The following is a 17400-nucleotide window of genomic DNA, read 5'->3' as shown; positions in this document are numbered from 1 at the left end:
TTCCATACCCATCTTTAAAAATAGTAATAAATTCCCAAGGTAATCTAGGAATATCAACTTAGCCAGTTTTAAAAGTATGTAAACACCCCTTTCTGCTGTTAAAATGGATCAGACATTTAAACATAGTTACCAGTTTCCTAAGCAAAATTGTTCTTTTCTTTTTCAAATGTTGTCCTTGCTCCTATCCACTCCTTTGAAACTTTTTCTTTTGTGTGTTCCATTTTACTAATCCCATGGAGTGAGTCACACAGGGAAAATGATTGCATTTATTAACAGCTACTCACCAGTAGTTTTTACTGGAAATATTCTTGTATTTTTCGGTGGTTAAAAGAAAAATTATCTTAACTCATTCTGCTATCATCAAAGAAGTAATCCAGTAATAAAAAAGTATCAAGCGTCATGTATTCAGTTACAGTTTCAGCAGACAATAATGAATTAATATTAGCATAAAATCTACCATTTAGCATAGTGTACAAGTGAAACCCAACTACTTCTATTTTAATTACATGAACCTATAATAAGTAGTAAATTATATTTGTTGGCCAATCTTCAGTTTTGTGATTGTCAGCCTTCAATATTTTTAGCGGTTCTCTTTCCTCCCTCTACTCTTCTCCCTGCCCACAAATTGAAAATATAAAACAAAATAATAAATCTTTATGAATAGACCTGGACAATTCTTTGGTTGTCTCCAAATGCCATATAGGTGGATTTCAAGTAAACCTGTTAACGTACTACAATACTTAACGCCATTGTTTCTTTTCTCACTAGGAGTCAAATTCCAATCCTCAGGGAATCTATCTGTCAACAAAAGACCATCCCCACTTAAGTCAGGCCCGAATGTTTATGAACTATGTAAGTACCTACAAACCTATTTACACAGTACTCTATAAATGAAACAACATAAATAATAAATCATATTTAACCAACATGTTTAATGTAATAATAATTTAAATATTTTTTCTTCGTTACTAAACTATTGTTTAAGAGGTAGAGGTGTAGGGTAATTTTTGCTGAGCCAAAATGTAAGTACGGATAAACTCTTCCCCAAGAAGAGAAGGTGGCTCTTTCTATGCAGGTAAGAGTGAAGAACTGCAGGAACAGGTGTTCACTATGAAAAGAAGTTTCAATTTAGTTTCTACGATTGTGGCTTGAGTTTCCAAGAAGATATAAATCAAGACTATATCCAGAGACAGCAAGACTTTCTGCAATTTTCTAAGATCCTTCAAGAAACAACTTGACTCTAACTTAGCCTGAAAATGACTGGTTCAAAGGCGTGCTCTGCGTCTAATGAGACATAGTGTTTCAAAGTGTTTTCACTTGAACAAAACAGATGGTGCATCCGAAGGAGAGAGTTATGAAATAACAACTTCATTTACAGATCGTAGGCTGAGCACCAAAGAGCAAAAGGCAGGCCTTGACAAGAGTCCACATTCCAAAGACAGAGAAGTTCAGTTTGAAATTAGTTGCAGTAATACAAAGATTAATGTATTAGTGATCTGAAAATGCAGGTTAAATGATCTTATTATTCTGGAATAATCGATTGAAGTCCCAACAGGGTACTCATCTGTCTAGTACATCCAAAGCAAGTGACAGTTTACATTAGCTTATATGGTTATATTATCTTGCCTGTGCAGAAATTTTGCCTGCAGAAGTGCCCTAACTATTGTGTGGAAGACTACAGAGCACTTCCGTGGTGAAGGTTGTAATTTACATACACAGATACATACCCAGCCTGTCCGTCAGGGGCGTTGTCAGGCTTAGCTGACTAATGTTTCTGGAGATCTTTCAGCTTTTCACATGGTAACATTACAGAAAGTCAAAGGACTGCTAACACAGCTTACAAACAAATAAACTCTTGCCCTATTTGCAGACAGTGGAAATATTTTTCTCCCTTCATTTATTTTCAGCATACTGAATGCTGGCTAGGTGACACCAGACAGATAAGGTGTTAAGAAATATAAAGAAAAGACAATAGATACCTTAAAATTAAACTCCTTGTTTCATTCCGTATCTTACTACACTCATCGTAACTTGAGCAATAAACTGCAACAATGCCTGAAGGAAAGTAACACCTGTCTATGCGTAAGAACATGGGGAATAAGGTGACATTTCATACTATAGCAATACTGTGAAAACCTGCTGACCACAGATGGTTAAACAACATTCTTTGGTCTTAAGAAGTTTCTTCTTAGTTTAAGAGATCATACTTCTTTTCCCCAAAATTCAGGTTCAAATCCAGATTTCCAAAGGAAGAACTGAGATACTCCTCTACATTTTGTATGTTAATGTTTTAAGTACAAAACATCTAAAAACTGGTTAAGTACTGTGCTGAAAAGCAGTTCATAAAGAAGCTTATTTTCTTTCCCCACTATAAACACAGAATTTTCTAGAACAAGCAAATGAGTAAATTGAAACTTTTCATCCTGGTTTGGGCCAGAAGAGTTATGCCATGAAAAGAGCATAGCACTTGACAGAGTTAGTTGGCCATGACACCTTAGTGAGCTGAGGTGACTCATCGTGTCCTAAGAACATAACAAAAAGTTTATTTCATGCATTAGCATTAAGATCTTCATTTTCCATCAGTTTTCTTCACAGTTACATATTGTTCTGTTCTTACAAAATGGAAGAACCCGCGTAAGAATGGAAAGCCAAACATTTTTGGCTGGCTGACAACCATGTGGGTTTCTAGAAAACGTACAAATAAACAATTCAGTATCATTATTTTAGAATCCTGGCAAAAACAGAAGACAGAAGCTTAATAACAATTGCAATCATTCAAGGAATTATTAAGGTGCTTTTCAAAAAATAAGTTAGTCATCAAATTAATCTGAAGAAAAGGACAACCTTTACAACCATGCATCTGCATCATTTTGCATTATATGAAGTATACCAAGCAATAATGATCAAATTAAGTAAATTGTAAAGTTAGTGTACTCACCTGTGGATTAATTTTAAACCTTTACCAGTTTAAAGATAGATAATCTTGAACACATTTCTGTTTTTCCTATGGTAAAGCTAAAAGGCATATACAGTATTTGTTTACACAATTAGGCAAGCCAAAATTGAACACCATGTTTATCTTAATTTGCTTTGGCATCAAAAAGGCAGATAAAACGTAATGTTAGGAAATCTAGGTTATATACTTCGGCAGTAAATGTTTCTAAAATTGTTTCAGCATCAGTTGTAGTAAGCTGTATGTTAATACATAATTTATGCTGTATAGTGTGTAATGTGGTAAGTAGTTATAAAATCATCCTCATCCTCATATCATCACAAACGTTTCCCACTGCTGCTAGGACTAACTTTATCCTCACCCAGGACATGACCTTCCCCAACCACTGCACCCCTTTAATCGTATGCATTTTACATTTGCTTCTCTACAATCTATTTGAAACAGCTTCAAAGTATATTTGTTTTGTCTACTCCAATCTCAGTTTTATATGACCTTTAGAGTCCATTCAGATTATAGGTCTCATTCATACTACCTGGGAACATACATATTTTATAGCTGCTTTTTGTCCGTAGTCAGTTGCTACCTATTACTAACATTACTAGGAGGCTTCAGATACTGGAATTCTCAATAGACTTGCAAAAGCTTACAGGTTCACATTCAAACCCTGCTCTCAGGATTGTCACTTCTTGTCTGTTCTTGCCCTAAACCCACACAAAAGACTGAACACCAAAAATACATCCACCCCCTTGACTAGTTACACAACACTGAAATCCTGGACATTTGAAACAGTAAGTTATATTTCAGAAGAGTTCATTCCCCGCCCCATCCCCAGTCCCCCAAGTCTTCCTCCCCACATTCCATGTGAGACAAGCAGGAACTAGCACATGAAGGCATAGTGCATGTCTCTAAGGTACTAGAAATACCTTAAAAAAGCAACATCTCTAAGGTACAGAAAATCATTAGTCCTACTTCTGAAATACGTGGTTCTATATGCATATAAAGGTTACAAATGTTATGAAGTACACAACGCTGGCCACAAAACACCTTGGATGTGTTGCATCAGCATTGGGGAAACATTGTTAACGATGATGAACTAGTATTTGTATTAAACAAACACAAAACTATTTGGGTCCCATGAAAGATATCCTTTCCTTTATCTTCATTATCATCCTTTAATGGACATCTGAAAGTAGCACGGGGGGTAGGGGGGGCTGGGGGGGGTGTTGGAGGTTATATACATATAGAAAACTTTCCTTTGTCACAATTCCTATTCGTAACAGAAAAGGTTGTCATTCCTTACAGGCGATGCATGGATTTGTGACGGTTCAGAACTAAAAGCTATGACTGCCAGCTTACAACCCTGGCACCCACAAATGCTCCTTACAGACCTACTGTAGCATGAATAAGCAAATTTGCCAGTTCTCTCAGAGTGGAGATGAACAATGGCATGCTAAAAACACTTCCATTCTGAATTAGGGATCTAGGATTCGGTAAGCACAGATGTAGGCATACTATAGCTTGCATCAATGAAAACTGTAACGTGGAACATATAATTGTCCTTATGTATCTTCCTAGCAAACACTTCTGCCAGTCTTCCCTAGGCAGTGGGCTCACATCCTGTTTCAGACAGCAAGGGGCTGGCAAGGAGTGCATGGGGAAACCATGTAACATCCTCTTAGAGGAGATAAATAAGAGTCGCTTTGTTCCACCCCCCCCTCGGCAGACTTCAGGGTTCATGTCTGAAAACCGCTTAATCAGAAGATGAGCTCTGGGGGTTAAAGCATGCTTAAAATAATTTCTGCAAGTTATTGGAAACAGAAGTAGGCCAAATTCTGAGAAAACAATGAAAATGGCCTTCCTGTTAGGTGTGGGCTGCAGTCCCCTCCCCAACACGCCTTGCTAAATAAACCGCCAAAACAGAAAGATGAAATACGTTCCAGGCCACATGCTCCATTTTTCAGGTAACGCGGTTTCAAGTTGGCTCTGAAAGGGTTTTACGTGGGTCAAGACGGTTCTACGGAAACGTGGCATAAATTTAATTTAAAACAAAAAACCCACACAACACACAAAAAAACCACCAAACAAAGCCCTAACTGCACGCAGCTGACGCGCTGAAGGCGGCGGGTCCCTCCCAGCCGCCCGCCCCGGCGGCCGCCGCGCCCCGCCCCCCCGCGCCCCGCCCCGCGCCCCGCCCCCCCGCGCCCCGCCCCGCGCCCCGCCCCCCGCGCGCCCCGCCCCGCGCCCCGCCCCCCCCCGCGCTACGGGCGGCTCCGGCCCCGCCATTGGCTCCGCGCGGAGCCGCCGGCGCCGCCGACAAACGGCAGCGGGTGACGCCAGCGCCGGTGCTGCCGGCCCGGGGCCTCGGCGCCCGCTTGCCCCCGCAGACAACTTCGAAATACCGCAAAAAGAACGCGGCTTTCAGAACTTTGCTCGCGCGTTCCCAAGGGAAGAATCCTCTTCTTCCGTTTTCCCCGCAAACCGGTTGCGGGCAGAGGCCAGCATACGCCTTAAGGGCAAATCTGTCAGACAAAGGTACACTCTGAACCCAGTCCCTCAACTCCCATGCAGTTGTTTTTTTAAAAAAGAGCTTCCATAATATGTTTGCTTCTAATATTTTGCAAGACTCAATATTCGCACAAAGAGCAAAAGTTTTTCTGGGTAAGTATTCTTGCCTCACCTGATAACACTCATTAAGCACTAACCAGGACACTAATGCCAATACCAGGAGCAAGACATGACGCAACAGCCACTGGTAGAAATTACACGCAAGTTAACTGCACCACATCGCACAGAAAGTTACAGAGGAATATTCTGCAGTGAGCCAGAAGTGTAGATGCCTGTGGTTCAAAGAGGAAACAGCTGTTTTAATGATGATAAAGGAATTTTAATGCTATATGGTCGTCCTCCAAATAACCACATTTCAGAACCTAGCATACAAAAACATTTATTAAACATTACTGAATCATCATATGAATGAGCATTTTTTCCGGTTTTCAGGTCACTGGAATGTATATAAATAAACAAGTTCCAGAACAAACAACACAGTAGCATAGGGAGAAAAGATACCTTCATTATTTCATTCAAGTCAGGCTAAGAAAGAAATGGGAATACGCGTTGCTTTGACACATCAAGAAAATACATCTCCCTGCTCAAATGGGAGCACAGAAAAGAAACATGACCATAACAATGTAAAGGCAAAGGAGTGCCAACCTCATATTACTTCACCTCTACTGTCTCCGTAAGATTTTCATTCTCCTTACAGCCCAGTTAGTTCTCATTTGATAGTAATGTAGGGAAAAAACATAGCATCTGGTAGTTGCCACAGTATTTTGCAAACAGGCATTTTGAGTTTAACAATCTCTAATGTGTATTGATTACTCACCATATCCATGAATGCCTCCTAAAGGGGAAATTATTCACATGCATCATGTTCACAGATCTTCCAGCATTAGTGTTTTCCTTGTCAGACAGATTTATCTGCTGTGGTATTCATAGATGCATTCCAGAACACTGCACGAGCAGTTAACAGCAGGGATTATTGCAAGAATTACTGTAATCCACAAAAATAAAAATTCCCGGGATCTGAAGAAATACTTCTCACAGGGTTTTCTAGGTACATGTCCATCCATTTATGCATCACTTGCTACTTAAAAAACATTAAACTAATCAGTATATAGAAACTGTTGTGATAATGCCTTGATAAAAATCCAAGTGCTTTGACTGGGAATTAAAGCATCTTCATATGCAGCATTTTGGACAGTTGGAAAAGGTTAGTCAAACGATAGTTTCTTGTCATCCGTGCCAAATCAGTGGTTAGGGGAAGATACGTAACTTCAGATTGCTTTGCCATGTTCAGAAATGAATATTGCTTTTTCTTCTTTCTTAGACACATATTCATTAGTGATCGCTTTAATGCAGTTTTCCTTTCTTACAAGCCCAGGGAAAAGGATGATGTTTAATAGCCATGTACAACAAACCCAAACTTATTTCTGAATTGGATACTGTGGGTTTGTTTCTTCAACTAACTAAGAAAGAAGGAAGGAAGTATGCTTTTTCCGCTCCATAGGACACGACTACAGTTAGATACCATCACGAGATGTGAGCATACAATGATCAAATTCATTTTTGCTGTCTAACCCCATTATGAAGCTGCCTGCCCCCTTTAAGTAAAATGACTAAGCTATTGACTCTTGCACTGCAGAACCTAGTTCTGTTTTGATGTTACACTGTATATAAAGCCATGTGCATCATTCTGTATGTTGCAAAATGAAAGCAAAGCTTTAAGTCCCATGTTACCTAAGCATTTTTTTTTTTCTGCTGTCCTTTTTTCCCAATTCAGCTCCCAGATAGGAGTTATGCCTCCTTGACGCTCTGGTAAATATCCTCGGGAGGATTCTCAAGCCCGGGCAAAAGAGACGACGTATATTTTGAAGCAACGCAGGCAACAGGCTCTTGCTTCCTTTTCCCTGACAAGAATTTCCAACCTACCCCTCGGGCTGCCCGTGTCCTCGCCCAGCAGCAGCTCCGGACACTTGCGGACTCCGTGGTACTTACTCTGCAGCAGACTGGGCTCGGCTGCGGCGAGGGCTCTGCTGGCAGAGGCTGCGCTGGCGTCAAGGGGGCCCTCTAGGTGGGCTCTCCCGACACAGCGCATCCTGCCCTGCCGCTCCCGCCGGCGCCGGGAGGGGAAAGGGACGGCGGCACTGGGGGGGACCAAGCCGGAGAGCCGTCCTCAAACGTTTCTCCCGGGTGGCCGAAAGCAAAGACAATTTTGCAAGAAGGTGCAAAAATCCGTGGGAAAAGACACACGTAGGAGGCAGGGTTCACAGTGTCGCTCTCTACTGATATGTGAAAGATTTCTAGGCAAGCCTTTGTGCTTCAGCGTTCCCAGGCCATGCACCGTGTGCTGGCCATTCTTTTTGAATGGTTTGCGCTGCACTGAGACCCTTTAAACTTCAAACAACCCCTTGCCCTTTTGGACAGGAAATACTGCAATATGGAAGCCAGCTGCAACTCCAATGACATTAAAACATGTGATAACAGTGTATTTGATGAGGGTGTGGGTGGACTTAGGAGTAACATGATAAGGTATTGCACTGCACATTTTTATAGATCCTATTTCCTTAAGCGCAGTTCTGTTGCTGTCAGCTCTATTCTACAATACCCCAAATTAGCCCTAGTACAGCTGATGCCATTCTGAAGGAAGAATAAAATATTAAACTGCTTGAATGTCACAATGTGTTGACAGTGAAGTAGTTTTATTTCATTTCAGTAATAAAAAGGTAGCCTGCGCTGCTGCACACATTTGTATATTGCTGTACTTTGAAGTTCTGGAGCACCAAAATACAACAGATTCCAAAATTTAAAAGGACTCCAGCATCATTTATGTCACTACTACTCTGTGCAGAAGATTGGAGTTTCTTTTTTTTTGAAATACCGCCGTGATAGAAAGCAGACACTGAGAGTTAGGAATAGTGAGAATGAGAATTAGCCTTTTTTCATTAAGGCATTACAAAGTATATAATCATGCTTAATAAAAATAAATAGTGTAAAGACCAAGTAAGCTGTTTTAAGTGTTGTGATATGCTCATGCTTTATGTAAAAAGCGCACATGCGCACAAACACACACACACATACACACTTTGGGAATATATACTAGAGACATTTGAAAAGAGTACAAACAAAACTGTGAAAACTGCAAGGTTGTGTGATTAATCTGTATATGAAAATACATTACGTCTAACTGATCCAGTTGTCTATTGCTTTCTCTAGGCTACATCCACTTATTATGAAATATTAACTACACCAAATGCTACACCATCATTATTATTTCATATTGCACTTACCTAACTGCATACTTGCCCAGTCATCCATGGGCACTGACATTTTCAACACTAGACTTAATTAATGCCTTGTACTATCTTGAGAAAGAGCTTCTTAACACTGACCTGGCACCTAACACATCTGAAATCCATGAGCGAGTCTATTCTGCAGCTATATGCCAATTTATCTGGTTTTCTTTGGTATTAAGTTCAGCACAAAGCATAGCACCCATTGACTCAACTAATTTCATTCAGAAGCAGAGTTGCAGAAGGAGAGTGGGCGTATATGAAGTTACTATATAGCATTACAAACCAGTTAAAGAACTCACAAAGTGGAATACACAATATATAGGCTTTCCAAAGCAGCTATGAATTAAAGGCACAGACTTTAATCAGTAAATAATTTTTGTTACATTCCCAGTATAGGCTGATCTGTGAAATTCTTCCAGTTCAAGCCCATAATAGCTTGTTAATCAGTTCACCTTGAAAAAAAACATGCAACAGCTAAAAACATTTAGTGACATTAATTTTAGTGGCTTTTGTTGTGTTTTTTTTCTTTAAAAAAAAAAAAAGGATAAGCATTTTGGTATGTCAGTTCCAATTCAGGTTCACCAAGTTCTTTGAAAAAGTAGTTCAAGCACAGTTTCAGGTAGAAAAAGAGAAAAAAAACCCAATTCAAAGCAGATTTCGCTTTGATTCTGTGGCTCTGCTACCAGAACTGTGCTCTGAGCATTAGAATTTAGGCTATAGGAAAGTCTAGTGCATCTTTTCCATTTTTTCAGAATCTAGGCTAGGCACAAAGAAGCTGGAGGGAGAAAAGCAGGAACACAGATAGGAGTCTACAAGTGGTAATGGCTGTTCCCTGAGATGGAGGAATCCCAGATTCCAGTCACTTCTACAAGGCCTCCTTGAGAATTTTCTTCTAAAATGAACTAGGTAATGGATAAAATATGTTTGCAGCAGGAACCGGGTTATCTGGAAGCACTTCTTGCTTCCAAATAGTTACAGTGGACTACTGAGTGAGGATCAATTCTTTTTCTCTCTCTTACCGAGCTTGGGAAGCTTGCATTTCTGACTACCCAATGAAACATCTGAGCAGGCAGGGGCGAAGAGTATGTCCCATAGACCTGGTTTTTAATCAGCCTATTAAAGACTGCAAAATTGTGAATGTCTTTCCATTCTGTTCTTTGTGGGTTGCAGAACCAAATAGAGGATTAGTTGGGTCTCCTTTTTTTTTTAAATTTCCACATAGTCTTCCTCCCACAGTGCACAGCTTTTCAATTATTAGTGACAGCAGAAGATTCACTTAAGATATGATTAAGGTTTGTGTCAGTTAAACTGAAACCCTATAGAGTATTTTCTTTACCTCTTCACATAAGCTGCAAATGCAGCAGCAGACACCAGAGAAAGAGTTTACCTTGTGACATTTCTGGTCGTCGTCATAGAATCATAGAACAGTTTGAGTTGGAATAGACCTTTAAAGGCCATCTAGTCCAACCCCCCCTGCAATGAGCAGGGACGTCTTCAACTAGATCAGGTTGCTCAGAACCCCACCCAGCCTGACCTTGAATGTTTCCAGGGATGGGGCATTTCCACCTCTCTGGGCCACCTGATCCAGTGTCTCACCACCCTCATTGTAAAAGATTTCTTCATTATATCTAGTCTGAATCAACCTTCAGTTTAAAACATTACCCCTTGTCCTATAACTACAGGCCCTACTAACGAAGATAGTGCTTCTCTTAGAAGCAAGAACTACTGTTCTACTAGTGTCAGATTTTTAATATAAAACCCAACAAAACCAATGAAAATATATAATACAAACCATACAGGTCACAAGACAGAAACTGCACTAGGGTCATACAGGACTACCATTTGTATGCTAAGAATGAAGACAAATTGTCTGAAGACATCTGTCTAACTTACTAAATCTTTTGATTTTTACAAAAAGGGGCAAAAAGAAGTCATTGAATCAAATATTTTGGTGACAGTACAGTAACACATAGGGCAAAACATGAATCTAGGAAGATAAAGCTAGTGCTTAAAGAGATGCTTAAAAGCCAGCTCTTAATGACTACAGAGAATTTTTCATCAGTGTCACTGATAAATAATGATAGGGACCAAAGTGGGATTTTTTGACAGTGTGCAAGAAGGACTGGTGTCTTCCACAAGTAGATTCCACTCAAATATCAACAAAAAAGCCTTATCAAACTTCATACTTGTATACAAAGTCTCCAAATACCCTCCAGGAAATGAATGGTTATGGAGCCTGAAATATGCTAACAGTGACAAGGAGCATTCACTGAGGTCAGGTCTGAGGTATGTGATATAGGCTAATGCAAGAAACATATTGCTAACATAAATATTGTACAGACCAGTAGTTTCAGCCTTCAGAAAGAAGGCTGAAATGAAAATTATTTGAAAGAAAAAAAAAAAAGGCAGCAAACCATGGCATTTTGGAATGCTTTTTTTTTAAAAAAAAAACTATTTAAGAGATTACCCAAAAAAGAAGGAAAGAAATGAATGAAAATTAACAATCACTTGAAGGTTAATATTGATTCATGTGCACTATTACAAAAATATAATGTATGCATGTGACAATTCCCCATACATGGGATTCATTTCTATATTTTGAGTGTTAGGATCCCTTTAATATTTATAAATTCTCTATGAAAACCATATAGATTAAAAAATCACCTTGATTAATGAAGTGGTAAGAAATGCATCTCACTACATACGGTTAAAGGAAATCAACCAAGTAGTAGGTCTTTAGTCATACAACTTTTTAGGTCCACTGAAGTTGTCTTCAATTATAGTAGCATGTAAAGTTAAGGCACAAATTCTTCTCATCAGAATCCTCAACAGAGTAAGCAATAAGCTCTTTTACCCCAGTTTAGACTGTTTACTTATAGACAGGTGTTATATGAGTGTATGTCAAGCCAAGTAACTTTGCTTTTTGTCCTGTCTGCTTCCTCTTACCATTCATCCTGCGTGGAAATAAGCTCACTATTGGATCTCTTTCTGGCCTAAATAAACTATTCTTTCAGAGAAAAACATGTGCAACTTCAGAAGCACTTTGCTACAAGGAGTCCAGATAACAGTCGGGTTTATTTATCTCTATTCTTCCTATACAGTCTTGGTGCATCCCATATAGGCCTTCCACCCTCAGACATCTTCATGATGAGTCATCAGGCAAGCCACTTGCATTTTGGTGTTATGATACAGAAACACTATTCCAGTGGGCTCTGACAGAGACTTGCCTGGTTTCAGACACTCTGAACTGAAAAATGACAGAGAAAAATTGTTTGTACCCATGGAAAGTCTAAATGGATGCTATGCAGGGTGAATATAACTTGCTCCACATAACCTGCCCTCAGGGGCTGACAGCTTAGAGCCATAATTATCTCATTGAAATGAACACTGAAACAGAGAACTTCAGAAAACATGTTCACTTTTGAACAACAGTCATGAATTAGGTAATGTTACTGAGAGCTTGCAGCTATCCCTTAAGGAGTTAAATAGCTTAGTTATCAAGTATATTTTTGTTCTGAAAATGATGTGCTCAACTATAAATGTAATTTGAGCAGAAAATTCTTCTCCATCTAAGCCACAGACCATTTTGAAGTCCAAAGGTTCTTCAGTCAAGAACTTTGAAAAATTAATATTTTATGTGTCTTTTATTAACTTCTTAGCTTCTTCTGTCTCCCTCTCTCTTTCCCCTTCAATTAGAGCAAGAAACGGTTTCAGGTAATCTCATTCTATATTGTAAGATCTGCTGAGGTGTATCAAAAATAATTATTGTTCCTCATCTCACTTGGTAAATGTCAGTTCTCACTATACTTTTGCTGTGCCATTTATTACTTATAATTGACATTAAAGCTCCATAAAGTTGCATAGATTTAAACTAAGTAGATGGACTGATGTGAAAAGGAATGCAAATACATCTCAGGAAGATCAAATTACCATTTTGTCTCATTTGAAGAGAAATAGTCTTGCTCCCCTAATACTACCGATTGTTGATGACTGAAGAAAAATAACTGTCCTGCATAGCAACCTGTGTCTCTAGATTTGGCAGCACTGCGTATGCTCATAGACTCGTCTCTTCCCTATTGCATAAGACAGAGTTCAGATGCCTTAAGGTTATTCCACAAATACAAACAGAAACTTTGCATGTATGCAAAAGCAATGTAAATGGGAATGGCAGATCATTGTTCTCTTTTGCCATTTAAACCCTTTCCCTGCCCACCTACTGACCCACAAATCACCTTTTCCTTAAGAAAAGTGGCAAGAAGAAAAGCAAACAGTCTAGTTTGCTGACAGAATAGAGGTTTAACGTATTAAAATGAGGATTAGTTTAAGCTCATATTTATCAAGTCATTTTGCCTCCTGTGTCCTAGCTATCTTATTTATGGTCAGAAGCAGAGCTTGAGCTCTCTGTAAGGAGTCACTTAAGTTATGCAGCTCATGGCTACGGAATATGTGGCTGGCACCACATTAGCAGTTTGGACGTGTGCCAGCTGTGAAACAGGAAGTGACTTCTGGTAACCACAAACTAAAATTTTATGTCAGTGAAAATACTAGGTATGACTAAATTCCCAGAAACATTTTGGCAGGACTTCTTTAAGAAAACTGTCTATTTTCACAACTGTAAAACCGAAACATTGAGAAAACAATTACACTTTTTTATTTATACAATGGCAACAAAATAAAGTCAGATTAAATAACCTTCCAGTGAATAGTTATGACCCATTCTATAACATGGGAGATTATTGTGCATTATTTTTAGTCATACTCTATTTCAAATAGAACATAGTTCAGAGTATTTAAACCTTAAATGGCAAGGTAGAATGACATATTAATTGTTCATACTTTGAAAAAAATCAGAGAAATTAAATTTATTCCAGTAAATATTTGTTACTGTAGTATGATACAATATTATATTCATGCTGGAGAAGAAGCTTAAAGTGGAACAAATCATAGAATTCAAGATAATTCTATATATTTGTTTACTTTGTCTTCAATTTGATAAGCAATGCCAAAATAAGGATTATTTATTTTGCTCACAAATTTATCTGATAAAACAGGTTTCTATTTTCAATTCTTTTGTCCCAAACCCGGGTACATTAAAAATGTTCTGAAGATGGCATGTGAACATACAAGATGGAGTTAACAGAACAGTTCCTGCTAGCAGCCCATACTTAGATTAACTGAAAAGTGTATTGATGACTTCTGGAAAGCCTTCTGCTCTTTCCTCTACAAGGGGATGTTGGCATGAGTATTCAAAAATAGCTGAAAATCTTACATGACAAAACGTAACCTTTCCAGAAACTGAAGAATATCAACATGAAAGGGCATAGGTATTCACTAGGAATATTTTACATTTTTTAAATCACAAAATATGCCTTTACTATGCACCCTGGAAACTCAGCTATAGTCCATATAGCTTTACCTTCTCTACAGGGCTGTGGAGAAAAGGTAGCCTACAACATCTCTGGGGTTTTGCCTGGCATTAAAAAAGCCCCCTTTTTCCCCCTTGCATCTGGTAATGTTTGCATTTCACTTGCTACAAATTTGCATATTTGCCTAGTGAAGATGGCTTCTTTCTATATTGCCAAGCATCATATGTATTCTGAACACAACTATATTTTATAAAAGGAATCATAACTACCTGAACTAAAGAATACAGAAATGATTTACAAAAGGAAATGGAGACAAAGGACTCTTAATTGAGAATTCATATGGAATCTTACTTAGAGATGCCTGGGTGGCATCTTTTCTTGGATGGGAAAGGGGAAGCGTTAGAATGGGACACATGAAAAAGAAGGGACAATACTATGAGACATTGAGAAATGTAATGTCTCCTAACGTTGTATTTTTCTATCAAGAACACTTTTTTATGTTTTCAAATATACAGTTCAATTACATTTCATTTTATGATTTATAATATAGTTTAGAACATTTGAATTATTTTTTAATAATCTCACAAAAACTTCATAAAGCTATGAGCTGTAGATCAGTTGTAGTAGAATCATTAATAAGCAGATTTCTGTTTTGTCTGAAACTGCTTGTTCATGGAAAATATTTCTTGTTACTTTTGAGATGGGAACAGATATACTGCAGTTGGTTTTGCTTTTAAGAAATTGAAATAAGAGGAAATAAATTTAGACTGTTTTCTATATGAGGATTCCTGAAACTTCTCCAGACACCTTAATGAATTTTGCAATAACATATTTTTACTATAAACAATCTAGATCCTCTAGCTTTCTGTCAAATCAGAACTTTTGACACAGCTTTTCAGGGAAAAAAAGATGAACCATTAGTATAATTTCTTTCTGAAATCAGAATATGAAGTCAGATATTTGAGAGGTAATGTATACTAATGAGTGAAAACCTTTTCTGTTTGCCCTGATTTGCCTTGTTTTTGTTGGTTTTAATTTTGTATATGAGTAAAGAACATCTGTCTGTTTGTAACTTAGGCATCAATAAATGCAGTATGTCAAAACCTCCAGGGCCTGCAAAATCAAATAGTTTCAATATTGACATTATGTCATAAAGAGGGTTAGCAATTATGAAAGTAATGTTAAGTAGTGCTGAGTCACTGAACTTGTCTTTCTCTTGTGGTCAGCCTATCCTCATTGGATAGGTAGATATTTCCTTTCATAGTTTCAAAAAGTTTCAGGACTTAAAACTTCTAAGCATCACATTCCCACCTACTGAACTACTTTAAGATCCTGTTATCTGATTCTTCTCTATAGTGATAGTTTCGTAACACTGAGTCATATGCAAGTGTCACTAGTGTACTACAGCCTAACGTTTTTAAGAAAACCATGAATAAAAGTGTTAAGTCAAATCCTAGAACTCTAGTAGCGTCTTACTTGGGAAATACTACTTACGTTCTGACAGTCCTTTGTTGCCTTTTTTTAACTAGCTCCTCATCTGCCTTAAAGTCTATTACTAATACCCATGTTTTTAATTAAAACAGGAATTTCCCAGCTTACATTACAACAAAGATCATCTACATGAGTCCACATACTACTTTGTCTGCAAAATATTAAGATCGCTGAGAGCAACTCTAAGTTAGCAAGCATATATGGTATGGTTTTAACTCATTTTCTATTTGTCTTTATGTCTAGTGATTCTGGTCTTGAAATGATTTATTTATTTTTAAAAAAGAAAAAGGCACTGGTACCTATCTAGATCACTTCCAATCTCTTCAAAATCAAGTAACATGTTTATTATTACACCATTCTGGATTTTATAATATTATTAATGTTCCCTACTACAAGATCAAAGATTTCCTGTACCAGTTCTTTCAAAGTTCTTGAACAAATAGCATCCATTCCCCATAATTTAAGAGCATTAATGCCTCAGGTTTACTTCTTTATCAATTGTAGCAGTTTAGATTTACAAATCTTTGTTCCTATTATCTATCTTGCAAGCCCTGAGGCTTAAAATAATTTTCTTAATTTCTTAAAACCAAGACAAAGGAAGATATTCTTTCATTTCCTGCAATTCCACAGCCAACCCTGTAACACGTCTATTCTGCTGCTTCTCCTCTTTTATTTATACTACTTTTACAGTTCATGCAACTTTTGTTTTCTGTTGGTTCATTGAGGATTTTATAAAGAAATTGATCAGATTTATCTTGTCAGACTATCTAATCTTTGCCATCGTTTACAGATTTTTTTGCAACACAAACACGGGAAGTTTAAGTTTCTCATAATATCATAATTCCTGGTACTATTTTATTTAACAAAGTTGGTATGTTTCTATACAAATGCAAGTACTTTTGCAGAAGAGCCCCTTCTACTAGGTGACATTCACCCAAAACAATAATTCTGTAACTATGCAAGATCTTCCTTTTAATGTTCAGTATTATGTTTTTCAATTCATAGAACTGTAATTCCCCTCCCCCTACCGGTGGATGCACAGATCCCATAGAGCTAATTTCTGCTAACTGATATTGAAGTTATTTTCTAATTGCCTTTCACAGGTGTCTTTAGAACCAGTCCACCAGCCTCCTGGAGTCTGCAGGGTGCATATATGATGGATATGCACAAACTGCACAATGCTGTCCTCTTACTGGTACACACAATCTTACAAATAATATTTCATTATTTGGTAGGACAGGAATGATCATGGTAATTACCTTTTATACACAAATACTCATTTTTTTTGTTGTTTGTGTGTCAGATGTGCACAAAATGTGAATGTGTAATTGTATATTCCTGTCTGGCAATTTCTATAATTAAGTGACAACTTGTATTCTAACAAAAATACATGTATTTGTAACATGTATTAAAGTACAGGAACTAAAACTCATCATTAAAAAGACAGTGCAGTATCTGCTTCTTAAGTAAAATGTGGTTAAGAATCAACCCCCAAAATTCTCTTTTTTTCTCCAAATTTAACGAAACCACATCATTTAAATTGCAGAGTGCCCAAATGAAAGCTAATTCAGATAACAATTCTGTCTCCCAGCTGCAGATGATAGGAAAAAACTAGACCTTTTATAGTATTAGGAGATTCCTACTGTCTCAGGAATAGTATACAGAAGTTGCTGTAATATACACCGCTGGACAAAAATTTTATTGGTTTTGTGTATGTAGCTGGAATGTGTATGGACAA

At 37.8% G+C, this 17400-nt stretch overlaps 1 protein-coding gene across 3 annotated transcripts in view; it reads right to left on the bottom strand.

Moving 5' to 3' along the window:
• The window catches only part of PDE4D (phosphodiesterase 4D), a 621455-nt gene that overhangs the window by 282755 nt on the left and 321300 nt on the right, over window positions 1-17400 (bottom strand). The window contains exon 1 of one of the 3 annotated variants that reach the window (XM_055790460.1): window positions 6336-8574. The exons of the other annotated variants lie outside the window; for them this stretch is intronic. Within the exon in view, the coding sequence (XP_055646435.1) occupies window positions 6336-6382 (47 nt within the window). The 5' untranslated portion in view covers window positions 6383-8574. Of the gene's footprint in view, window positions 1-6335; window positions 8575-17400 lie in introns of those variants that run through there. 3 annotated transcript variants of the gene reach the window in all.

This window comes from Falco peregrinus, chromosome Z, assembly GCF_023634155.1.
Source record: "Falco peregrinus isolate bFalPer1 chromosome Z, bFalPer1.pri, whole genome shotgun sequence".
Lineage (NCBI taxonomy): Eukaryota > Metazoa > Chordata > Aves > Falconiformes > Falconidae > Falco > Falco peregrinus.
Note: the sequence above shows the minus strand (reverse complement) of the source record. Positions and strands in the feature narration are given on the sequence as shown.